General features: G+C 41.2%; 1 protein-coding gene across 3 annotated transcripts in view; it reads left to right on the top strand.

The window, feature by feature from the left end:
• Positions 1-27,102, top strand: part of KIF6 (kinesin family member 6) — a 386,393-nt gene that overhangs the window by 305,328 nt on the left and 53,963 nt on the right. For all 3 annotated transcript variants that reach the window (XM_024248395.3, XM_054558770.2, XM_054558771.2), the window contains one exon: positions 24,284-24,334. In XM_024248395.3, the coding sequence (XP_024104163.3) occupies positions 24,284-24,334 (51 nt within the window). The remainder of the gene's footprint in view (positions 1-24,283; positions 24,335-27,102) is intronic.

Below are 27,102 nucleotides of genomic sequence, written 5' to 3'. Positions count from 1 at the left end.
GTCTCTTGTCAACTACTCTGGAAACACTGATGAGTCCCCCTGTAGAAATCCACCGAAAGCCTCCAAAAGCAGAACACACAAGGGTGGGAATAGCCCTCCTCACAGCCGCCATTCCACTCAGCATGGAGACGGCCTCAGTTTGGTGCTGGCTTCATGTGGTAACATGATCCTGTGGACCAGACTGGCTCTCTAACACATAGTCTGCACCAGAACTTATTGAGTCCAGCCTAAAAGTATGCATGTGCAGCCCTACAGCAAGCTGTTTGTTAAAGCACAGACCTTCAGAGGAGATAGTGAAACACCACGCAGACACTTGTCCATCCTCAGGGACTCAGCACTCCCCTTCTGGCAGGTAGATGACTGCTACTGGGCAACATTGAAAAAGCAGAGATGCTCCTGAGCACATCTAGGCTATGTCACTGATCAGGCATCTCATGAACAAAAGCCCAGCCCAGGCAGTTTCGGTGGCAAAACTAGTAACAGCAGGACGCTGGCAGCTACCTGAACAAGGCCAAAAGGGTGGCCAGGGACAGGACAACTAGGAGTGCCATGGGGACCTCCCAAAGTCAGGTGTCAATGCTTGGACAGAGATAAGATTGCCTGAAAGGACTGGCAGCAAACAGAGAAGCCCATTGCCAGTGATTGTGTTTCTAAGCACAGACTGTAGGCCAGCAAGAGTCAAAGAAGTGGAGTCCCCGTCATCATCATAATAGCTAACTTTGATAGAAGTACTATTATTATTATAATACCCTTACTACAGATGAAGAAACTGAAACTTATGAATATTGCCCAATAATATACAGCTAGTAAGGGATGGAGCTGACAATAAAGGAAAGAGGCAGAGAGGTTAATGGGAAGAGGACTAAGTTAGTCAAGGGAGGACAGCCCTTCCTTCCTAGGTTCTCTCCCTTAATCTGGAGTTCAGAAAGTCATAGATTCATTGGGGTGGTGGGTTTTGTCTCTTTTTAACTGCATCAGTGATTCATGGGTACATTTTTCCATAGTTCGAACAATACATTAATATACATAGCAAAATGTAAGCAGCCCACACATTTTCTCTCACCTACTACCAATCATGCCCCTGCCCCAGAGAAGAGTAGCCACTTTCAACAATTTGATGTATCTCCTTCCTTCCTCTTCTGTGCATTTGGAGAGAAAGAGAGAAAGAGAGAGAGAAGCACCTATGTTCAAAGATATCTTGTTTTGTTGCATAAATAGGACCATAAAGTATCATTCTGCCACCTTGCTTTTCTCATTTAACAGTGAGTATGTTAAATGAGAAACTCACCATTTTTTATGGTGAAATAAACTATGTAACTACTATTAACTACTTCCTTGTAACAGACATTTCACCTTTTTTTCCAGTTTTTCTCTATTACAAACAGTGCATGCATTTTTGTGTACAAGTGTGAATGTTTCTTTGGGATAGATGAGTAGGGGGAGCAACAGTATATGTGTATTTTTAACTTTCATGACTACTCCCCAGTTGCCTTCCCAAAGAGCTTCATTAGTTTATATTCCTTCCAGTGTGTGACAATACTCATTTCCCTGCATCCTTGCTTGTACATGATCATATCAGCCATTTTAGTTTTTGCCATTTGGAGAGCAAAATTTGGTAATTCATTATTGTTTTCATTTGCATTTCCCTAAGAGCTGGTGAAATTGAATGCTTTTTCATGTATCTCATATTCTCTGCCCATTGGTTAGTTGAATTTCTCTTTCTGATTTGTAGGAGCTCTTTGTGTCCTCTGGATATTAGGCCTTTGACTATAGAATATGTAGCAGATGTTTTCTTCCAGTCTGTCACTTGTTTTAATTTTCTCTTAAGATTTTTGGAAGAACCCCAGGACGGTTGCTTTTTTCTGTTTTTCAGGTTGCTTTAAATTGGGAGGTACTGACTCTACCTCACTATAGCACTGGCCCAAGGAAGATATGCAAAGTAACCTTGGTCACACTGCACTGATTGTCAGTAAAAACATGTCCAGATCAAAACTAGAGATGGTGATTTCAGATCATTTGTTTCAGAACCACTAACCACTAATAAATGACTCCTGCATACAGATGGTTAAACCTTGCACCAGACCAGAAGTCTGATGATTTTACTGCTGAAAACATATGTTTCATAATTTTATTAATTTAATCCTTATTGAAGACATTACTAATGATGCATGAATATTTTTAAAATTTAGTTGTTTTGCAAAACAGCATATTAACACATGTTGAGATGATGCTGAAGTCTAGAAAACATCCTGATAAATAACTGGAATGTAGCAGTACCTAGCAACTCATTAGCAAACACTAGGATCCTTGGGTACTCCTTTTTGTTGGAAGACAAAAGCAAATAATTAAGGAATGACTACAGAAATGGATAATGTACCAAATAAACTCAATAGGCAAAAAGACATCAAAGGGCATCTTAATAGGCAAGGGACATCAAAGATATAAAGTTTATAAAGTGCCTGCATCAGTAATCTAAAGCAAAGCCAGGTCTATTTTTGAAGGTTATGAAGCAATGTATTTTTTGAAGTAAATACTGCAATCTTGTAAAAAGGAAAAATAAAAAAACCACAGCTCAAAGAAGGCTTATTGGAATTTGTGACCTGAACCTAATCAGGCTGATTGTCCGCTTAAACAGCAACAACAAAAAAATCAGGAGTCTTTTTTAGAATTTAAATAAGACCCTGAACATGTTCTGGATATGATCCAAAATTACTTGAAGCTGGGCACAGTGGCTCATGCCTGTAATCCTAGCGCTTTGGAAGCCAAGGTGGGAGGATCACTTGAGGCCAGGAGTTCAAGACCAGCCTGAGCAACATAGTGAGACCCCATCTCTACCAAAAAAAAAAAAAAAGTCTGATTAGCTGAGCATGGTGGCACATGCCTATAGCCCCAGCTACTTAGGAGGCTGAGGCAGGAGGATTTCTTGAGCCCAGGAGTTTGAGGCTACAGTGAGCTATGATTGTGCCACTGCGTTCCAGCCTGGGTGAGAGAGTGAGAACTTGCCTCCAAAAACAACAAATACTTGCAGGTTAAACAGTACACTTCCAAATCACCTAAGACTCAAAAAGAAAGTCCCAAGATAAACTAGAAATATTTTGAACTAAAGGAAAATAAAAATAAAATCCACCAAAATTTGTGTGCTGCAGTTGAAACAGTATTTATAGGGAAATTTATAGCATTCAACACATATATTGGCAAAGAGAAAAGATCTAATCAACAAGCTTAGCTTCCATCTTAAGAAACTAGAAAAAGAACAAAAATAATTCCAAAGCAAGTGGAAGGAAGGAAATAATAAAGATAAGAACAAAACTCAATAAAATACAAGAGAGAAAAACAATAAAGAAAATCAGTGAAACCAAAACTGGTTCTTTGAAAAGATCAATAACATTGATAAACATCTAGCCAGGTTGACAAAGAAAGAGAAAAGACAAAATAACCAATACCAGGAACGAAAAAGGGGATATCAGCCTAGCAAGGTGGCTTAGGCCTGTAATCCCAGCACTATGGGAGGCTGAGGCAGGCGGATCACTTCAAGACCAGCCTGGACAACATGGTGAAACCCCATCTCTACCAAAAATACAAAAATTAGCTGAATATGGTAGCACACCCCTGTAATCCCCAGCTACTCGGGAAGCTGAGGCACGAGAATCACTTGAACCCAGGCGGAGGTTGCAGTGAGCTGAAATCACACCACTGCACTCCAGTCTGGGCAACAGAGCAAGACTCTATCTCAAAAAAAATAAATAAGAAAGAGGAAATATCATTACAGACATTGAAAGGATAAGAGAATATTATAAACAGTCTACACAAATGTGACAATTTAGATAAAAGTAGACAAATTCCTTGAAAGCCACAAACTACCAAAACTCATTCAAGAAGAAATAACCTGAATGGTTTCATATCATCTACTAAAGGAATTGAATTCATACTTAAAAGTCTCCCAAAAAGAAAGAAGGCCCAGATAGTTTCATTGTAGTGTTCTACCAAACATTTTAAAAAGAAATAACACCAATTTTATATAATCTCTTCCAGAAAACAGAAGAGGGAACACTTCCCAATTCATTTTATTAGGCCAGTATTATCCTGATCCCAAACCAGACAAAGACATCACAAGAAAACTATATACTAAATCCCCCATAAACATACACAAATACTAGCATATTGAATACAGCAATATATAAAAAGACTAATATACCATGAGACCAAGTGAAGTTTACCTCAGGAATATAATTCTGGTTCGGTATTCAAAAATCAATCAATATAATCCACCATGTTAATAGATTAAGGAAGAAAAACCTCATGATCGTATAAAGTGGCACAGGAAAGTATTTGATAAAATTTAGCATTCATCACAATAAAAACTCCAGCAAACTAGAAATACAAAGGAACTTTCTCAACCTGATGAAGGACATCTATTTAAAACTTGCAGCTAACATCATAATTAATGGTGAATAACTTAATGCTTTTCGTCTAAGATCGGCAGCAAGACAAAGTTGTTGACTCTCACCACTCCTGTTTAATACAGTACTGAAAGTCCTAGACACTGCAAGTAAGCAAGAAAAATATATAAAAGGCATAGAATGTGAAAGGAAGAAGTAAAGCTGTCCCTGTTCACACATGATGTATTTGTCTACTTAGATAATTTCAAGAATTTACAGAAAAGCTCCTATAAACAATAAAAGAGTTTAGCAAGATTATAGGATACAAGGTCTACACATAAAAATCAATTATATTTCTACATTCTAGTAATAATTGTTTACCAAAATTAAATATTATGTTATACTTGTAAATATATTATAGTCATATATATATATTAAATGCTAATATATAATTTATAGTAGTTCCAAAAAATACAGAGAGAAATATTTAGGTATAAAACTATCAAAACATATGGAAGATCTCCACATTGAAACCCAACAAACTCTAATAAAAAAAATCAAAAAAGACATAAATAAATGGAGGCAAAAAAATATTTATGGATTAAAAGACTCAATATAGGAACGATGTCAATTCTCTCTAAACTGACCTTTAAATGTAATGCAGTTCTATTCAAAATCCCAGCAGAACTTTGTGTAGCTATAGTGAAGGTAATTGTAAAATTTATATGGAAAGACCATGGAATTAGAATAGCTAGAATAATTTTATAAAAGAAGAATAAAGCTGGAGAAGTCACACCACACAATTTTAAGACTTACTGGAAGCTGCTGTAATTAAGACAATGTTGACACTGGCAAAAGAATAGATATGTAGATCAATGGAAAAGGATACAGAGTCCAAAAATAGACCCACATCTTTAAGGTTCATTGATTTTCAACAAAGGTGCCGAGGCAATGAAGAAAGAAAAGGTTTTTTTTTCAACAAGCAATATTAAAACAATTGGGTACCCATGTACTGAAGGAAAAAAGAAGAATCTCAATGTAATCTTACACCATATACGAAAATTGCGTCAAAACAGATCATAGATCTAAGTAGAAAATGTAAAACTATAAAATTTTAGAAGAAAGAGTATGAGAAACTCTTCATGTCTGGGGTTTCGCAACACATTCTTAAACATCATACCAAAAGTACAATCAATAAAATTAAAGTGATAAATCAGATTTATCAAAATTAACTACTTTTGGTCTGTGAAATTCACTGTTAAGAGAATGAACAGACAAGTGACAGACTGGGAGAAAATATTTTCAGATATCATATCTCACAAAGGACTTCTATACAGAATATAAAAAATACATAAATATTAACTCTCAAAATTCAACACTCAGAAAACAAACAGCTCATTTATTTTAAAAATGGTGGGGGTGCAAAAGGCCTGACCAGATACTTCACCAAAAAGGACGTACAGATGGCAAATGAACGCATGCAAAAATGTTCCCCCTCATTAGCATTAGAGAAATTTGAATCTAAACAATGATGAGATATGACCATTTGTTTATTAGAATAGCTTAAAATTTTTTTAATTTTTTAACTGACAGTACCAAGTGATAGCAAGGATGTGGAGCAACTGGAACTCTTGTATGTTGCTAGTCAGCATGCAAAGTGGGGCAGACACCTTGGAAAACAACTTGGCCGTTTCTTATAAAATTCAACAGACATACCTTACAAGCCAACTACCTACCCTAGAGAAATGAAAACTTAGGTTCACACACAAACTTGTATGCAGATGTTTGTAAGGGTTCTCTTCATAATTGCCAAAAACTGTTGGTAACCCAAATGTCCTTCAATGAGTGAGGGGATAGACTTCAATAGAGTGCATACAATAGAACATTAATCAGCAATAAAAAGAGCAGACTGCTGGTAAATAAGACAACACGAGTGACTCTCAAAGGCATTGTGCTGGATGAAAGAAGCCAGTCTCATAAAGCCTCCTACTATCTGATTCCAGCTATATGACATTCTGAAAAAGTGAGAACTTCCACAATGCAGGGCAGGGGTGGGAGAAGCGTGTGAGCCCAACATGGCCGTGTGAGGGAGTCTAGGGTGACAGAACTCTTGGGTATCCTGCTTTTGAAGGTGGTTACACAAATCCATGTGTGTGTCCAAACCCATGATGCATACACATGCTCCCAAGTCAATTTTACCATAATTAATAATAAATAAAAAATAAAACAGTATGAATTCACCAAGGAAAGAAGACAGGAGGGAATATCAGACAACCCACCTCAGCTGTCATTTGAAAATGAATCTTATGTTAGAGAACAGAATTTTTTTTAATTTCTCTGGAAAGAGCACTTCAGGTAATTGGGTATGGGTTGATGATACAGGTTGTGGTGAACTATTTCAGGCTGAACACAGTAGGAGCTTTTGCCACAGCTCTTCCTCAGTTTGGGCAGGGCAAGTAGGAAATTGAGGGCTACTATGATCAGGACTTTGGGCAGAAAGCCTTGGTCTCAGGTTTATTCATTCAGCAATTTATGTACATCTGTAAAGTTGGAGGCCCTGTAGAAAACACACAAATCCATGGGAGAGTCCCCAGCCTCAGGATACCTGTAAGGTGGTTGAGAAGATAGGACACAGGAGGCCCTCGGGATTGAGCCTGCAATTACTCTGCAGACTCCTCTTATAAACCACCCAGTGGGGGCTTCTCAGTCAGGCCTCGTTGGTGGAGTAATAGGTCACTACAAATAAGTGCCCTGTAAAAGATTTGGGAACATTTCATCAGAGATAATCATTTGCAGTGCAATTTTCCCTTCTATGGTCAAGCCAGCAAAATTGATGGGTTTCTTAAATGTGCCTCAGGAGATTTTCTGATCTCTGTTCCACTTAAAGACAGTTTAGTTATTTTTTAGTCTCTCTCCACAAAACAGTATTTCATCAGGTTCCGCACAGCCAGAAATGTCTCTCCCTGACTTCCTAAATCACTACAAGGGTCTGAACAGGCCCATAGACCCAGGACTGAGGACAATTGTTTGCATTGTTCTAGGATGAGTCCTCAAAACGGCTTGAGTCCCTCATGCCCCCAGGTGGTATCCACCTCTGCCAGGGTTGGTTGACAGTGCTTTCCATCACAGTAACACATCGTCCCCTTTCCATTGCCCCAAGTAAAAGCTGAATTGAAGAGCTTCTGATGTCAGAGCTTCCTATCTGAGGTGTCATTGCAAAAAGGGAAACTGAGGCAGCAAGTGAGAAAGAGTAGCTCACCTCAGCATGCGGAATGTGAGCCAAAGTCTAAGCAATCTGTATTCTATTAAAATAGGGTCCATAGAAAACCAAGGGCTGCTACAGTTACTCCTATTTGCCAGGCCAGAAAACAAACCTGACTCCCCAAATACCAGCCAGGCCTATAAGAAATCAGGCAATAGACTAGCTAGAATGTTTCATTTCCTCTGCCTCTTTCTCTGCTAGTTTTGTTGCCAAAGAATTAGGTCTGTTTGTAAGAGACTATATTAACTATAGGCAGTAGTAATATTTTTCAGAGAAGGAAAATGAAAAACAAGAAATAAGGGACAGGGCAGATGTTGTCAGAGCCCCACCTGCATCCCTTCCACATGCCAGGCGTGTGCACACTAGCATGACTTCATCTGCTAGCACTACCCACTCCCCCTGAGAGCATTTTTCACCTATTCAAGAGATACATGTGGGGAAGGCTGGTGCTGGGGAATTAAAATCCCCTGCCCTGGGAGGACTCAATCAATGACTGTTGGAAGTTGGTGTATACGTACCCCAGCTCCCTCCCTCTGCAGGAGTGAGAGCTCTGAGGCATGTATCCTCTATGGGCCCCTAGAGTCTCCCAGTGGGATTGAGCTCCAATTGCCCATAGTGGAAAATGGCTTGCCATTGCCCACTATATTGGCTGCCTTCCCTCCGTGTCTCACTTCCCTTGTCTCTTACCAGTGCTTCCAGGGATCATTTCCCAAATAAACTACTTGTACTAGGGTCTGCTTCCAGGAGAAACCACACTAAGATGGGGGTAATGGGGTGTTACCTCTGAGATAACTCAGATGGTGAAAAGAAGACAGAGGAAAATGGGAGCTGGATTATGCAGGCTTTCTCAACCAAAGTGACTTGAGAAACTGCAGGAAGGCTACTGGCCTCCGGCCACTGTAACAACTTCCTAGAAGTCACTGTCCTCATTGATAATGTTACACTATTAGGAATTAGGGGCACCTATTTGCCATTCATATACTTATCTCTTCTTCATGTACGTGCAACATCTTAGCTTACCCATTGTTCACCCATTGTAGTGTCATCATTGGTGATTTCCTAAGATCCAGGTAAAAACCACCAATTCCTCTAAACACTGCCACATTGTTAAAATACCAACCCACGAAGGACTGTTGAAATTAGCCAGCTGACCAATGTTTGGAAGTCCCCATCTTGGTGCCCACATCATCATTGAGAATTATCAGTTTCTAAAATGTACTAATTTGATGGGTAAAAATGGCTTCTCCTTGTTTTAAAACATGCATGCCTTTGTTTCATAATAAAATTGAGTCTTTTTCATTTTCATAAAAAAAAAAAAAGAAATTAGCCAGCTGACATGTAATCAGTCCTTAGAAAACAGATTCCTGTGATTTCTGTGGTACAGAAAATCATTACATCAAGTGTATTGTCTCCAGCAGAAAATATCCTAAGGCCCACAGTAAACTTCTCACCAAAAACCGCATGTCATACACATTCACTCTTCATTGATACTCTTGACTGCAAAGAGAAAAGATTACAAATATCACCATGGAGAAGTGGTCAGATCTGTTTCCAGTGACAAGCCAGAGTCAAAATCCTGTCGCGTGAAGCTGAAGGGATTCAGAAGCTTCTCCCCCACAACCGTCTCCCCCTCTCCTTGCCACACACTCACATGACTCCCCCAAAGCAAGAACTATTTCAAGTGGCAGCCTTTGGGGATAGAGAACAATCTTTAGATTCCTTTATTAATTCCTTGGCCACCTCTCTGGCCTCCCAGTGCTGACCAAGTCTAGCTCAGGTGTGTTTGTTTTGGAGCCCACAAGGCCTGGCCAGCGTGGCTGGTATAAAGCTGTCTGAAAAATACTCGCTTTTGGTATTTTTAAGAAGGGCAAAAAGGAACACATTTAACCAGACTTCATTTCTTCAGCAGTTTGTGAGTTAGGATTGGCATGAGTTAGGAATATAATCATCCAGCCTGTATCTGAAAGAATGCCGCCCTTTTCCAGTTTGCACAGCTTTCTTGCCTCTTGCTCGCCTTTATAAGCCGCCCATCCTTGTTCCTGGAGGGGTGACAGCACTAAAGGAAACTTCTCCCAATGAGTCCCACATGTCCCAGGACTCACCAGCTTGTGACAGCCAAACAGGGTGCGTCTCCTTCTTATTCCCAAAATATTATGGCCAAAGTCCCTCCTGGCTTTACTGCTGGAAATTAATCCACTCACATCAAAGCATGTGCCCAGACTGTGCCCAAAAGCTCTCCAAGCACTGCCTCCAAGCACTGCTCTGGAGCGCCTGCCTGACGTCCTTCCCCTCTGTCTTCCTCATCTCCTCTCGTGCTATAGGGGCTGCTGCCTGCTGGGCACACTGTCCTCTGATGGTGCCATTGCTTTGAGGCTACCAGGCCTCAAAGACCCTGTGGCCCTGGCGATGGCATCTGACTAGGCGAGGCAAACTTGAATAAGGTATTGTTGGAGGCTTAAGCCTAACAGAAATGCTCCTTGGAGAGCAGCTAAAAGCTCCTTCTGGTTTCTTGGAGGGCTTTGACCTGTAGGCTTCCAGCCTCATTCATGGAGGCTTCCACACACCCTCAGGCAGGCCTGCTCCAAGAAAAACCTACTGTGGACACAGGGCCCAACAGCCTATTTGTATGTTCACTTTCTCCAGAGCACTGCCTGGACCCATAGCTCTCACAAGACAGTTTATAGCAGTTTGTTTTCCAAAACTCTGGGCCATTCAGTCTTCAGTGACACAAGCATGTCATCAGTCAAGGTGGGACTCCCCCCAGTGACCAACAACTTGTTCCATCTTTCCTCAAAAGCAGCGTTTCTCAATGGGGGCGCCATTGGCCTGATGAGACAGGCGGTTCTTTAGTTGCAGGACCCGGCTCGGTTCACTCAGTACAATAGTGTCTTTCCCTCATTGTTGTGACCACTATTGAGTACCTGGATGAAAGTCTCCATTCACATGTGAGGTGGGGACAAGATCAGACCTACATATTCATCCCACCATTGACTGCCCACTATTCCCAAAGAGCTACAGCAGGTACTTGGACAAGGACACATATCCACATCATCTGTATTAGTCAAGGTCCTCCAGAAAAACAGAGCCAAAAGGATGTGCATAGATACAGAGAGAGAGAGATTTATTTTGAGGCATTGGCTCATGAGATTGTAGGGGCTGGCAAGTTCAACTCGAACAGGGCAAGCCTATAAGCTGGAGAGCCAAAGAAGAGTTGATGTTGCAGGTCAAGTCCAAAGGCAGTCTGGAGGCACAATTCATTCTGTTCTGGAGGACTTCAGTCTTTTTTCTCTTAAGGCCTTTAACTGACTGGGTGAGGCCCACTCCCATTATGGATGGTAATCTATTTTTCTCAAAGGCTACTGATTTAAACATTAACCACATCTAAAAGCAACCTCTAGACTAGTGTTTAAGCAAAAATCTGAGCACTGTAGCCTATACGCTTTGACATATAAAACTAACCATCACAACATCCAAGTACAAGCATTACTTTTTAGGCATAAACTGTATGAAGATTTTTTTTAATCTCTAGCTCTGCAAACATATAGTTCTGCTAAAGAAGCACCCAATCTGTGTTTCTGAAGACAGAATACTAAATAGAACATCTAACTCTTACTTAGAAGCACCTACCTGCATTTGGGTTATTTCATTTTTAGAGCTTCCCCCAAAATAATGGTGTATCTTTACCTTACATGTACAAACCTCAAATGCCCCATTAAAATGATTAGCTTGTCTCCAACAGAGCCATGTTTTTCTCAAAGATAATATCCAGACTTTCTCATAGAAGGCAAAGGCTGCTCCTTATTCTGGAAATTTTATCTTCCCAAGTTCAAAGAATGTGAAGGTTTGGTCTCCTCCTGGCACCTGTTAGACCCTGGAGCAGCTGATGATCAATATGCTCCATTAGCTGAAATGAAATCAGCTTCTGCTGCTATGAAGATTAGAAACAAGTGCTGTGCTCTGCGTTGTACATTGTCACATCTCCCACGTTATAGGAAACAGTTATCCACCTGTCCCTAGCCATGAAGGGACAGGTGGATAGCCCTGTCACAGCCCTGTGATAGGAAAAGCCATAATTAAGGATTACGCCTTTATGTGAAAAGCAAGATTAAGTTTACAAGTAAACCTATAAAAGTCCCTACAAATATTTTTATATTCACCAAAACAAAACATTAAAACCAATACACTAAAGAATCATAATAACATTTCATTCATCATAATGGGCTCTGTATATTTAGCCTCCATTTACTGTCCCTTGGACACAGAAAATTTTTCAGGATCTCTCTCCCCTAAAGATTCAACATGAAGCTTGTAAATTATTTTTATCTTTGCATATTGTGGCAATTCTCTCTCCATCTCTGTTTTTCTTCTCTCTGGGTATTCACTGCCTTCCTGATATTAGCCCTTGGAACTGTTGACTCACCAGAGACACAGCACCCAAAATTGTGCCATCAGCCCTTCTTACACACGTTCTGAGTTCCTGCTCCCCCTGCTCTCTCATTTTGTTGGCTGAAGAAGTGTAGTTCTCAGGCCGTGTGTACTGCAGCTTCCCTCATCTCCCAAAGCTTCATTGCAAAAACCTCTCATTTGGTTATGTTGTCTGCTTTGCCTCTTTTTTCTAGTCCTAACTCCCTAGATTTCCTTATTATGCATTATCCCCAAAATGACCAGCTTATATCCACCAGGACTGAGATAGGTAAGAAACAGAGCCATGTGTACTGGAATTTCAGGTAGGCAGAACTCAAGTTCAGGGAGGGGAAATGATGTTCTTCCTGAAATACGTCACTCCTGAAAAGCACCGTCTGTAAAATGGTGGGATGTCCATCTCCACCTCTCTCCTTCCCCTTTCCTCTTTGAAAATATTTAGCCTCAGAGGAAACAAAAGGAGAAAGAGCTCTGGTGTTATTTTTCTGGAATAAAATAAAGTAAAATAACAGGATGGGGATAGAAATCATCCCAGGCTCTGAAAACAGAACCATTACCACCAGCATTTCAAGCAAGCTTTTTAAAAAGTCATTTACTTCCAATTACAGAAATCAATCATATTTGACTATAACGGAATATGGAAGACCCCATTACCCACTAAAGTGATGGTGAATTTGAGGGTAAATAACTGATCAGAAGGCAGAAGGTTTAGTAAAGATAAACTAAATTTGTATAAAGTTGGAGTCAACGAGTGCTGAAAGGTCATGGCTCTGCTTTGTGAAACCCTGATTTGGATGATTGCAAGGACATGTGACTGTCCCCCCTTCCTCCCAAATGAGCGGGAGAGAGGCACTTCAGCAAAGTCAGCTGGACCCACGATAACTTGTTAATTTAGGCCTGAAAGATGCTTTTCTAAAAGGGAACAGGGGAAAATACAGATGTCCTGCCATATTTGAATGTGATCAAGGCCTTAGAAACAATTGCAATAGGTTAGCTTGCTTCAGTCCTGCATGCAGTGTTATTTGTCATCAGAGCCACCCACCTCATAATCATTAGTTTTTATTACTACCACCAACCACCGTGACGACCAGCACTCACTGTGCACCCACAACGTGCCAGGCGCTGTGCTGGGGGCTTTATGTACATTGGGTCTAATTCTTGCAGCAACCTTGCAAGGTTGGTGTTTTATCACCCTATTTTAATGAAGAAATTGAGGCTCAAAGGGATTAAGTAGCCTAGGGTCACAGGTAGGAAGTGGCAGTGCCAGTCTACCTGCTCCCAGTACCCATGCTCTTTCCATTATTGTAGGCCCAGGATTCCCTCTGCAACTTCTCCTGCCGTTTTCCACTCCCTCTCCTCTGATGGGCCTTCACTGCTGTTCAGTTGTCTCTGAAGGCCAGCCATCTTTTCTCTGGCTCCCCACTCCACCACAGTTTTCCAGTGCACCTGCTGAGCTCGGCCCCCGTTGGCTCCCTTGGATGGTTTTCCTGAGATGCACTAATATATCCACCCCCATGCCACTCCCATGTAGGTGAGTGCAGAGACAGAGCACAGGGAGCCTCACAGATTCAATGGTGGGCCTGGCCCATTGCACCAGAAAGACGCAACATGCATATGCAGCATCTAAAAATGACTTTTGAACCTGGAAGCTGAAACCATTTCCATTCAGTTTTGTCTTTTATTCACAAACTCACTAACACATTTCTCCTAATCTCCAGTCTCTTCAGATGGAGAACAATTCCCACATCATGAAGCACCAACTCTGTGTTAGGCAATTATTTTACAGGCCAGCTGGAAGTTTGGCCAGCAGTAAGCCTTAATTGGGGCTTGTTTTTTCCCACTGACTTTTTTTTAAGCACTAACTGATTTAAAATTAAATGAGTAGAATCAAGTTTTATTTTGGAGTGAAAGAGTTGATTATTTATATCAAAGAGCCATGTAAAACTTGCTGTTTTCATGTTGGAATCCAACTTTTTAAAACTATATTCACTGCAAAATCAAACATCTCAGTGCTTGGGGTTGATTTTATGTCCCTTCAGTGAACCTGCCCTCTACCTCCCAGTTAGTGAGGGGTCCTACCAACTAGCCTCCAGTGCAAGTAGGAGCATGTTGGGAACAGATGGAATATACCTGTCCCACCCACACTGGAGTAGAGGAGGTTTGAATGCCCCCAGGTACTCCTAAGAGTGTACCCTGGGCTACTTCTGGGGATATAAGGATGGAAATCAGAGGCAGTGGCTACCTGGGCCCTGCCCTCACCCCAGACAGCATTTCTGGCAACCAGAACCACATCTTCAAACAGAAAGAACAATTGTGAACTACAGCTACTCCTCCAGGGCAGGCCTTGGAAGCTGGTTATATCCCCCCTTGCTGAGGTAAGAACTTTCAAGCATCTAAAGTAACATCTTTCAAATAGATACCAACACAATCATGAGCCCTCAGCTCCCTAAGATGTTTAGTATTTAACAATTCATGCTGGTTGCTGAGCTGAAAATTTTCCTAATGCTTACCTACTTGCATCTCCACGTTTGTTTGAGCTTTTAACAAATGTGCTTACTTAATTCTCTGAATCTGTTTATGTAATAGTATCACATACAGAAATAGTGATATCAACAAGCTTCTTAGCTTAATTACTCATATACAATAGCCAAATGCTTGAGCTTCAGACAGAACGTGCTAATCTTGTGTGATTATTTTGATTACTTGGGTAGCCGAAGTGAATATCCCATAGCAAAAGAAATTGGGTCTCCCAGACATGGTATAATTTGGTCATTTTTTGTAAATGAGAGCATTCCCCAAAATGTGATTATCATGTACTGTCATAATGATAAGAAAGGAGCTGTCTTGAAAAGCCCAGACTACTGTCTGGTGTTTTCATCCCAAGCTGAAATGCTCATTAATTACCAGGCACATCCTCCTCCACAAGATAGGGCCAAGGTGATGGGGAGCCCTTGAGAAAATCCCCATGGGGGGAAATCAAGACAAGTTCCGGTGATGTTTTTCTAGAAAGTATTGATATCTTTTATAATGAGCTGCTTTCCCCCTCTCTCTGCGACTCGATTATGTTATCAACTATGATGTTTAGCATACTAAATGGAAGAAGTATCTTGAATTCTGGAGAAATGAAATGTCAGTTTGGAATAAGGCAGCTTAAAAACATTTGCCTAGCATTTAGGCCACTCCTGGTCTCCCACTGTATGTTCCATTGCTGGACCTTTCTCTTTGAGGAATCCAGGGAAGGACCTGTTGCCCTGACCTCAAGAAGGGAAGAAGGCTTCTCAGAGGTGCCCCCACCCCTGGCCCCCAAGCCAATGGAAATCCCTTGCTGTCTTGGGCTGCCTCTGGGACTCTCTGTCTTCCACCTTCACTTCTTTGCCAGGCTGCTGGTGAATAACACAGCTCTGCCAAATAGTCCGATGCTGAAACCCTCCTTATTTCCCCATCCCTGTCGCTGAGACTTGGGTTATGAATATTTTCAGTCAGCACACATGGCAGATGACATCACATGTGTGGCAGGTGCCCAAGCGCAATTTCCAGCATGCTATAGTAACATCACATTTCCCTATCAAGGAAGTGCAGTGGGTATTTAATTTTTATTTCTTTTTATAAATACATACAAATATAGCTTTTATATGAATCGTAAATCATGCGCCTTTATTAAAGTACATTTTCTCTTTTGTTTAATCTTGCTCAGCTTCATCCTCTCCTACCCAATTCATTCTCCACCCCACTTCCACCCTCAGTAACCTGTCATAGCATCATAGATATTCATTCACATAACCTCCATGGTCACATGATCATATATATACATACATATGCACATATGCACAAGGGCATATGTGCATGCACAAACGCACGCACACAAACACACATTTATTTACATACATATATGTAAAGCTCTTGCCATTGTTTGTTTCACCAAACACAGGATCATTTATACCCCATTCTTTTCTCTAATTCCTTTCTTCTTCTTCCTTGGCTTCTGTTGAATTGTTAAAATGTTGGCATTCCCTCCCCACAACACCCATCCCTTGCCTTTTTTTCTGATCTTCTATTGATTTGGCTGCTATTGTACATATTTTTATTCTTCTAGAGTTAAAAAGTAACTATAACAATGTCTGTAGTTGTTCCAAATATATCCTCCTCCCAACCACATCCAGGGTCACAGCTGGTTTTAACTCCCCACTGAACATCTCACTACTTTATCTTCACTTTGTTATTATTGCCTAAAATGTTAGTTTTCAGATACACACATACACATACACACAGAGGTTTTTAATGGTCAAATAATAAAATATTTTTACTTAAATATTTTATTTACATTTTATGCTATTATTTCTTTTATCCCCCATCTTTGTGTTTATTTTTCTTCTTGCTGATCATAACAACTTTCACACTTACATAGTTTTTATTATATGTCAGGAACTCCTTAAGCACTTGACACGTGTGACCTAATTCAGTTCTCACAGCACAAATGCTGTTATTATCCCCATTTTTCAGATGTCAAAACTGAGGCACACTGACATTCAGTCACTTGCAGGAGGTTACACAGTAAGTGGCCCAGCTGGATGCAAACCCAAGGGGGTTGGCTCCAGAGTCCATGCACTCACCCTCCACGCTTGGCTGCCTCAGTTGAGTTCTTTTAGGGAGAGAGGGTCTGTGGGTGGTAAATGCTCTTTGTCCTTTTATGACTGATAATGTCTTTACTGTGCCCTCACCTATGAATGATAGTTTGGGTATGAATAAAATTCACATTGACAGTTCTTTCCCTCCACTATCTCCCGGCACCTGTGGCTGTCACTGAGGAGTGGGCGGTCATCTAAGTTCCTCCTTTGCAGGTCCCCTGGAAGCTGTTAATAGTGGTTCTGATTCCCTGAAGTTCTGTAATTTTACTATGATATGTCTGGGGGTGGATTTATTTTTATTTATCCTGCTCAATACTCAAACTGCACTTTCAACCCAAGGGCTTATATTTTTCTCGAATGCTGGAAAATCTCAACTGCTATCTCTTCACCATTTTTTACCATTTGTCTCCATTTGCTTCTTTACCACTTGCCTCCATTATCTTCTAGAATTCTAGGCAAATGAGGAAGTTTCTCAGTCTCTTCTCTGTGACTTTTAACTGTTTTCCCCATTTTTATGTCTTGCTTTCTGTGCTGTGTTTCAGTGAGTTTTTCCAACTGTCTTCCAATTCACTAATTCACTTTTGAAATTTACCCTGTCTAGGGTTTATTCCCTTAGTCTGTGTACTTTTTATTCATTTCAATGACTAATTTTTATTTCAAAATTTCTGTTCTATCCACCTATTCTTGTATCATTTATACCTATTTGTCACATATTTCTTATTCTTTTTAAAGAAAATGTATCCCTTCATTAATCTCGTTAAGTATCCTCAACATACTTTAAGGTCTTTGCCTTGGGCAGATAGACTAGCACAATCATTATGGAGGGCAGCACTCAAATTAATTATGCAAATCTGCTGAGACCCAGCAGAGAAGTTTTGTCACAGACTTATAAGACTACATGTTTAGGGATGGTTATCACAGCACTGTTTGCTTTAGTGGGAGTGAGGTGCAATCCAGTTGTTCAACTATCAAAAAATGGAAGTAAAAGTTGGGGTACATTATGTGGAATGGATGTAGCAGTCAGAAACTGAGAACTAGATGCATATACAGCAAAACAGATGTCAAAAACAGTACTAATAAATAAGTAAGAAACAGAATGAGATCTATAGCACAATATTACTTTCACAGCTTAAAACTACACAGAAAACTTTCATACAAATTGTAAGAACACCTACAATAAAAGCATATACATCAAACCAACTAGAATGGTTGCCTGTTGGAAGAAGAGGAGAATAAGAATAGGACATGAGGCATGAAGTATCAGGGCCAAAGTACATGTATACATACACACACACACATATATATACATGCATTCATATATACATACATGCATATATATACATACACCTATACATACATACAAACATACATACCAGAGAGGCATTGCCCAGGCTGATGACTGGTGTACCCTAAACTGAAGAGTAAAATTAACTCAACCCTCTGTGCTTCTGCATCAACAAATGTCTTCATCTGCCTGCCCAGAAAATTACTTTCATCTGTAACTAATTCATGTTCCAACTATTGAACTTGACTATCTTTTTTTTAGCATTAGATTTATTCATATATTTTGGCATTTTGCTGGGCAGGCCCATTTTTAATGAAACACATTTTATTTATTTCTCTTACTCTCTTTCTCTTTGTGTTCATCCCTCTCTGGCTGACAGACCCTCCAGGCCCCCAATCCAGAATCAACTCCAGTAAAGACAATTTGGAGTGACTGCTCCATAACAGTACTGGAGATGAGCAGACCCTGTATAGAGCCCGTGAGCAGCTGGGCTTGGCAACTGGAGAGAGGCTGAGTTTGTACATTTCTTCCTCCTTGGGCTTGCATTGAGTTGGAAACCATAGCCCCAGGCAACATCTGGTGCACGTTTTATCAGTCCCCTTTCACTCACAGATTGGATGGTAGGGAGCCTCACTTCAACTCGCAGTCTCAAAACAATGTGCCAGACTCTTACCCTGTTTTGCATGGCGCCATTTTAGTTACCTTCCTACTTCTGGAACCAGTGCTTTGCAAGCTCAAGGCCTCAGCTCCACTCACCATTTTTGCATTTCCGTCCCACTTCTGGTCTTCAGAAATATGTCTCATAATCAAATCCAACAATGTCTTCCTGATAGTCTCTTTTCTATTTCATCCATCACTGCTATGGTGAGAAGAGGTAGTTCCTGACTTAATACATTTTCAAAGTATACCAACAAGTTTGGATAAAGCCTGATGAAATATATATTAGCAAGGGGGACATGAATATGTCTGATTTTAAGGTTTCAAAGAATTTACATCCTCCTGTTAGTTGGGAATCCGTGTAAGGATTACACAATTTATTCTAGGCCCATTATTTTTACAAGTAGCCTTACACACAGCCTTTAGGGATCTAACCTTTTGGTTATCATGATCCTCTGTGTTAGTACCAAAAAAACTGGCTTCTCACATCACAGCTGAAATTGACATTCAGAGTTCGGAGCCTCTAACTAGACCTTCCATTTCAAAGAGGCCCCTCAGGCAGGAAACATATTCTGCATATTCTCCCCACACCCCAGTTCTACAACTGATGTTTATATTCACCAGATTTTGCCCAGAAACTCCGGTAGTATAGTCAAACAGACCAATAGCGTTTATCTGGGTCCAGAGCTCTTAGTAATTACCCAGGACCCCAGACTCCAGTATGAATACAACTTAGTCTTCCCCAGCCCTAGTGCTCCACTCAGCCCTCCCTTGCCGCCCCTGTCCCAAACCAGTATATACTTGGCCTCTGCATTATTGTCCCAGCAGTTCTCTCAGACTGAGGTGCCCTTCCCAAGCGCACCTTAACACCCTTGCTCTTTTCTGAGCCCACTCGATTCGCCTGTAGTAATTATGCCTTTCCCAATGTCTACTTTTCCCTCCTCTAAATGTATCTCTACCATTGATTTGACATTTAGCCGCCTGACCTGTCATCTTAACCATGTAGTATCCTTCCAATATGTCTGAAAGTATCTGAATACCTAAAACTAGTGTGGTATATCATATATGCTGGTGCGTTATCCCTTGCTCCTCCGAAAGATCTTGAGATATAGTAAAGCAGATATTATTGCAGTTATAATATTATTTCCATTTTTCAAATGATAACATTGAGGCTTAGAGATGTTAATTAGCCCATTCAACTAAGAAGTAGCAAAACTGGGATTTCAACTCAACTCCGTCTACCTCCAGATTTGTAATTATTATTTTTTTTTTTTTTGAGACAGAGTCTCATTCTGTTGCCCAGGCTGGAGTGCAGTGGCGTGATCTTGGCTCTTTGCAACCTCTGCCTCCCAGACTCAAGTGATTCTCCTGCCTCAGCCTCTCAAGTAAATGGGATTACAGGTGCCTGCCACCATGCCCAGCTAATTTTTGTATTTTTAGTAGAGACGGAGTTTTGCCATGTTGGCCAGACTAGTCTTAAACTCTTGACCTCAGGTGATCCACCCACCTTGGCCTCCCAAAGTGCTGGGATTACAGGCATGAACCACCATGCCTGGCCCAGACATTTTTCTAGAATAACTGAAATGGCAGAGAGGTTTGCTTCATCTCAAATCCAACTTCAAGTGATGGGCTGTAGCTGCCCAGAGTGCTGTGTGGAAGAGCCAAACTCAGGCTCAGCAGGAAAGCAAACCATCTCTGATGGAGGAGCAAGGCCAGCCGTTGGTCCAGCATTTAAAAGAAAGAGCACACGGGCCACCTATTTGCTGATCCCTGTACTGCACTGACTTTCCTTGGCTAGGATAGAGCCTTCTATGAGTGTGTATATTCCACAGCACTTAGAACATAGTGCTTAACCTATAGTAGATGAAAGATAAGTATTTATTGTTTGATAGCAACATAAACATGTTGAATGAGGCACAGCATCCCAGAAATTGCAGGAGCAGCAGACAGCCGCTCAGGGAGTCGTAAGTGAGTAGCTCTCCTCCAGGCCAGCCAAGCAGTGTTCACGTGAACAATCTCAAACTAGCATGCATGTAAAATAAAGTGTGAAGCTTATGGAAAATGGTTTTATTCAGAAGACTGAATACTGATGTAAAAAAATCAGTTTCACTTCTGCATGATGATAATACTTTCCCTAGAACTACTCAGTAACAGAGAAAACCCATACACCCACACAGAGCACCACCTCCACATACCCTGCTCGCGGTCATATTTAAGGTCACCCATCTCCTCTAGAGCTTTCCCATGGATTACTGTAACCTCTGCTCCCCGCTGCCACCCACAATCCATCAATTAATGTATCAAAAGGGAGAGAAGGTATTTCTAGCATGTACTGTGGTAAATTACTGGAGGAAAAATTACTAATTATGGACACTCCTGCAGGCAGAACATTCCTTCCCTCCCCTACCCTTTTGGTTTTCAGCCCCAATCTGGGCTCCCTACTTCCCTCCCAGACTGTCTCTGGCCTCAGGCTGGGAGTTCTCTGTTTCCATTTCATCTCTTTTCCATACCTCTGGATGGGGATGTGTCCAGGAACCCAAGCCAAAACCAGCAAATTTATCACCGTGGTAATGACAGCAAGCTGCATGCTGAGTGAATTCTGCAATCCCCCTCAACTCCTTCTTTTGCCAAAACCCATGAAGCTGCAAGATCCAGCAGGTTACAGAGACTGTTATCTGCACATGAAGAATAGCTCTGTTAGAAATGCAATTAGGTATCAGCCATAAGGCTATTTTTTGAAGCTTGTTTGGGGGAAATAAAAAAAAAACTTGCCATGTGATGGGAGATGTTAGTCAATTCACCAAAACTGAGTATCACTAGCGGCGTTGTAAAACAACATTTATCAATATGTAACATTATGAAGACCCACCTTTTGTTCCCTAGGGGTGCCTTGTTGTTCTGAGAGTGAGTATTTATGTTTGTGGTGGCAAAATCCCCTCTTTATTTACATGAGCAGCTCCTCCCAAACCAGGGGCAGTGGAGAATCCTTAAACCACCTGGTCATTCCAAAAAAAAAAAAAAAACTTCCCTAGGGTTTGGGAAAAAGGAACTTGGTCATTCCAATAGGCGCTGAAGAAATTGTAACATACCAGGTTGAGCGCACCTACTCTGGTCAAGGCATGGGGTTGGGAGGCACAGACTTGAGGAAGCATGTGTCAGGAGGCCCATTGTCAGGGAGGCTTATTACTGGGAAGGCTTATTAGCAGGGAGGTAGTTTCCAGGGAGCAGTGCAAACCAGTGTGTGCTCTAAAGGAGCAAGCCACTGTCCAGGCTCATAGGAAGGCAGTACCCAGGCATATGAGAGGCTTGTGGTATAAGGCTGTGCCCGATACCCAGGAAACAGGCAGGACACCAAAGCATCACTGACTCTCCATACTGCAGGATTAAAAAGCTTTTGATGACTCACTCTAAATCAAGAGATGTTTCTAAATGGTGTGTTGCATTTGTCACAGCAGTATCTCCTTTTATTTGGAGGATGCGTGTGCTATCCCATCTTAAAATTTAATTCAGCAGTGTTTGATGCAGCCTAGAGTCTCAGTCCAGCAGCAGCCTTACGTCCCCAACTTCTTTACTCTGCTCATATGGACAATAAGGGTCAAATCGCACTGAGTAGGGAAAAGATCCATTTGGGGCTGTGGCTGGCTCAGGTGTCAAGTCATTTTCCTGTTGGATCCAGGTTCACCAATACTCATCGTTGGGTCAAGTTTCCACTTCCCCAAATCCCCCTCAGCACACTCCTGAAGTTCCCACCCTTCCCCCACATGGAATAAGGGTGCAATTATTGTTTAGGACCAATGCCTGCCATGCTCTCTATGCATAATTCTCTCCAGTGGGGACACATGGAAACCAAGGCACAGACATGCAGGTGCCCCAGACCCTTACCCAAGACATTGATGTGCCTGGAGATAGTGGCCTCCGAGGTATTACCTAAGGACTGGTGATCTTTGACCTCCATAGAGGGCAAGTCGAAGTACAGAAATCAATCATAGCATCCTCAGATGTGTGAAGGGCCCTCACTGCCAATGACAGAGGATCTTTTTCTGTGCTGATCCAGAAAACAGGCCAGGCACATAGCTGAAGATTATAGGGAAGCAGATGCAACTCCACATAATTAATTCCTTACATATAACTTAATGGAATAGCTCGAATACATACAAGTCAGAAGGGAAATGCCCATTTCCTTCTGTAGAAGGGATTCCTAAATTGAGTGCAAAGTCAAACTGAATGACCTCTGCCATCTCTCCCAATCGTAACATTCTAGAGGTGCCCTAGAACTCTCCATAAGTGATAAAGTCTCTTGTGACTGCCTCCTCATCTACTCATCTTTTGAATACTCAATTCAGCTATAGCCTTGGAGGTACAGAATGTACTTATGTGAGGAAAGAAATATCTTAAACAAGGAAGCAATTAATTTTCCAGGCTTTCTGGGAATCCCCCAGTGGCCTGATCACATCCCCCAAATGGGACATGCCATACAGACAGCACTGACATTTTAACAAGTGTGCTGAGCCCTTGGACATAAACAAACTCCGGGCTGCTGTTTCACCCATCCTTCATGCACGAAATCATGGAATTTTAGAGACGGAGGAAGCCTGGAGGTCATTGCCTCCCAGATCCTACCCAGGGCAGGAATTCTCACTCTAACAACCCAACAGATGGTCTCCCAGCTTCTGCTTGAACCCTTTCAGGAAGGGGCTCACTGCTTTGCCAGAAGATTTAATCCATTTTGAGACAACTTAATCCATTTTGAGACAGTCCTCATTGTGAGCTGTTTCTTCCTTGTATTAAGCCCCAAGTCTGCTTTCATTGATTTCTGTCCCAGGAGTAAGATAAAAATAAAGCTGTTTCTAACTCATATGACAATGTTCAGATATTCAAAGACAGCCATTATCTCCATTCCTCCTCTCCAAGTCTTGTCTTCACATCTAAATGTCTCAGATCACCTTAAATATTTCTCATATGGCATGGTTTCAGACCCCTCACCATTCCAGTCACCATCTTCTGAATATTTTCTATTTTGCAAATGTTCCTTATGAAGAGTAACTCCCAGAACAAATACCAGCTGAGGTCTCCTCACTTGTAGAGCAGAGTGGAACTATCACCTCCCTGAAGAGAACTATCACTGTTCTCTGCACACCATACCTTTATTAATGTAAACTAGAAATATATGAGTTTCACACCAAATGACCAACCATTAGGGTTATTGTCAGCTAAAACCACCATCTTTTTTTATTTGACATAGTTTCATATAGCTTAAAGAAAGATGTGGATTTTAAAGTAGGCTTAAAAATTATTAAAAGACCAAATTCTGCTTTTCCCTTTATTAATAATAGAAAGAACCATTTAAGAGAATAGGGGCTTCAGCGAAAATTATGGATGACAGACTAAGATACTTGAATCCTAAGATGAGTGAACTCAAGGGTGAAATGTGTGTTTGCACTGATGTGCCAGCACCTAGGCCTTTGCAACCTCTTCTTCCAACACAATCTAGGAATCATAGAAGGGCATTTCTTGGAAGCTATGCCTGCTTTTGTCTCCCTTACTCTACCTTTTTTTTTTTTTTTTTTTCCTGTAGCTTGCCACATGCTTCTGAAACAGTCTTCCTCCAGCCCATTGGAAACCCACTAGTAGTTTTCTTTTGTGTCTTTGGCAGGTCACCTGAAGGAAGAAATCACCCAGCAGCATATACAGCAAGTAGCCCTAGGTAGGTACAAAGTAGAATCTGCAGGAAGAGGAAGAAGGTAATATAAACTGACCTGATTTTAGGAATCCAAACCCAGCTAAAAGATAACCCATTTAAAACCCTCTCGGAGGTTAAGGATGGCAAGGGTTGCTATCCACACAGCTTTCCTTGGATGCCCCCCCTCTAACAGGATCTGTTTCCCCAGCCTTTGTTCTTGCACCTGGCCATCAGCACCTGGCACCCTACCCTTCCAGCTGTTGCCTCATCCTCCCCTCCTTTCCCACCCAACATCCCCACCTAAATTCACCCGCTGTGTCCCATATTCTCAAGGTCCTATCTGAGCTTTTCAGAGCCACTACTAACTAATCCTAACAGAAATAGTTAATGATGAAAACAGCATTTGTTTACAGACCCGTGTCTGTTGCACAGCCTCATATGCAGTCTCCTTTCATCCACAGCAGTCCAAAGAGGTAAGTGCATTTACCAGATGGGGGAGATGCAGTGCCTTCCCAAGGTCATGTAGCCAGTGAGTGTTGAAACAAGGATTTGAACCCAGTTCTGTTCCAAGCTTGGTGCTGTTAGCCCTCATGCTGTTTACTGACCACTGCAATGATCAACCCGCTTTAACGCATGAAGAATGCAAATACAAAACCAGGACAGTCATATTCTAAGAGGCCCTTGGCACCTTTTAAGCAGTGGACATCTACAGAAAACACCCTTTTTTGATATGTGACCCAATGAAGTCACCTGGGAGAAGAGTATAGCTTGCAGAGGACTGGTGGAGTGGGTATCCTGGGTAGAACCACCTCATTTCCTCTCCAGCTAGCTGGGACCAACAATTTATGGAGAACTTTGATTAAATAAGAAATTCATGTATTCCAGACAAAAAAAGTTCCCCTTGAGATGGTGTGGGCCCTCAATTACCTGTAATCGGAGAAATCCAGCACCCAGGGCCAATGGTGGGGAAATGGAGGAGAGCCTCTAAAGTCATGACGATGGCTCATTTGACTTTGGTAACTTGTATTATTAGGAAAGTTGGTTGTTTCGTTTCAGTAGTAATAATGATGATATAGAATAACTGCTGATTACATCAGGAACATAGAACAAGGGCACCTAAGCCACAGCGACTGGAGCTCTGAGCTTCCCAGTGTTGGCCCTGGGACTGAGGGGTCAGGTACACTGCCCTCCCAGCGCCAGAGACTTGGGCACACACTTAGAATTGAGATTCTGCGAAGTGTCTTCAACAAAGAGCCAGGCTGCCCCAGGGCCCTAACTCCTTGGGCCAGGCTTGGGAAGGCAGAATGACCTCTGCTGGAAAACTGCACCAAGGTGACCTTATGTGCCTCTGTATCCTGCTTCATGCTCACCCTGGCAGGTCCCTGGATATGGAGTTGTCCCCAAGGGCTGCCACCTGGCCCTGAAACATCTGCCCTCTTCTTCAGCCTTCATGTTGCTGGTTCAATAGGAATAACAATGTAGGAAGTCCTAGCCAGAGCAATTAGGCCAGAGAAAGAAATTAAAGGCATCCAAACAGAAAAGAAGTCAAGTTATCTCTCTTTGCTGATATGACTGTATACCTAGAAAACCCTAAAGATTCTGCCAAAAGACTCCAAGACCTGATAAACTACTTCAGCAAAGTCTCAGGATACAAAATGAATGTACAAAATCAGTAGCATTTCCAGACACCAAAAACTTTCATGCTGACAATCAAGAATGCAATCCCATTTACAATAGCCACAAAAAAATAAAAATATCTAGGAATGCACCTAATGATGAAGGTGAAAGATCTCTATGAGGAGACCTGTAAAACACTGCTGGAAGAAATCATAGACAACACAAACAAATGGAAAAGCATTCCATGCTCATGAATTGGAAGAATCAATATTGTTTAAATGTCCAAAACAATCTACAGATTCAATGCTATTTCTATCAAATTACCAATGTCATTTTTCACAGAATTAGAAAAAAAACTATTCTAAAATTCATATGGAACCATAAAAGAGCCTAAATAGCCAAGGCCATCCTAAGCAAATAGAACAAAGCTGGAGGTATCACATTACCTAATTACAAACTAAACTACAAGGCTACAGTAACCAAAACAGTATGATATTAGTACACAACCAGACATATAGACCAATGGAACAAGACAAAGACTCCTGAGATAAAGCTGCACACCTACAACCAACTGATCTCCAACAAAGTCAACAAAAATAAACAATGGGGAAAGAACACACTATTCAATAAATGGTGCTGGGAAAACTAACCGTTTGCAGAAGAATGAAACTAGATTCCTACCTCTAACCATATACAAAAATTAACTCATGATGGATTAAAGACTTAAATGTAAGACTTCAATCTGTTAAAATTCTAGAAGAAAACCTAGGATATACTTTTCTAGACGTTGGTCTAGGCAATGAATCTATGATGAAGACCCCAAAAGCAAATGCAACAAAATCAAACATAGACAAATGGAACTTAATTAAACTAAAGAACTTCTGCACAGCAAAAGAAGCTCTCAACAGAGTAAATAGACAACCTACAGAATGGGAGAAAATATTTGCAAACTATGCATCCAATGAAGGATTAATATCCAGAATCTATAAGGAACTTAAATGAATCAATAAGAAAAAAAACCCTATTAAAAAGTGAGCAAAGACAGAAACAGACACTTCTCAAAAGAAGACATACAAGTGGCCAAGAAACATACAAAACAATGTTCAACATCACTAATAATCAGAAAGATGCAAATCAAAATCACAATGAGATACCATCTCACACCAGTCAGAATG

The sequence above is a fragment of the Pongo abelii genome, chromosome 5 (assembly GCF_028885655.2).
Source record: "Pongo abelii isolate AG06213 chromosome 5, NHGRI_mPonAbe1-v2.0_pri, whole genome shotgun sequence".
Lineage (NCBI taxonomy): Eukaryota > Metazoa > Chordata > Mammalia > Primates > Hominidae > Pongo > Pongo abelii.
This window is presented reverse-complemented; position numbering and strand designations above follow the sequence as displayed.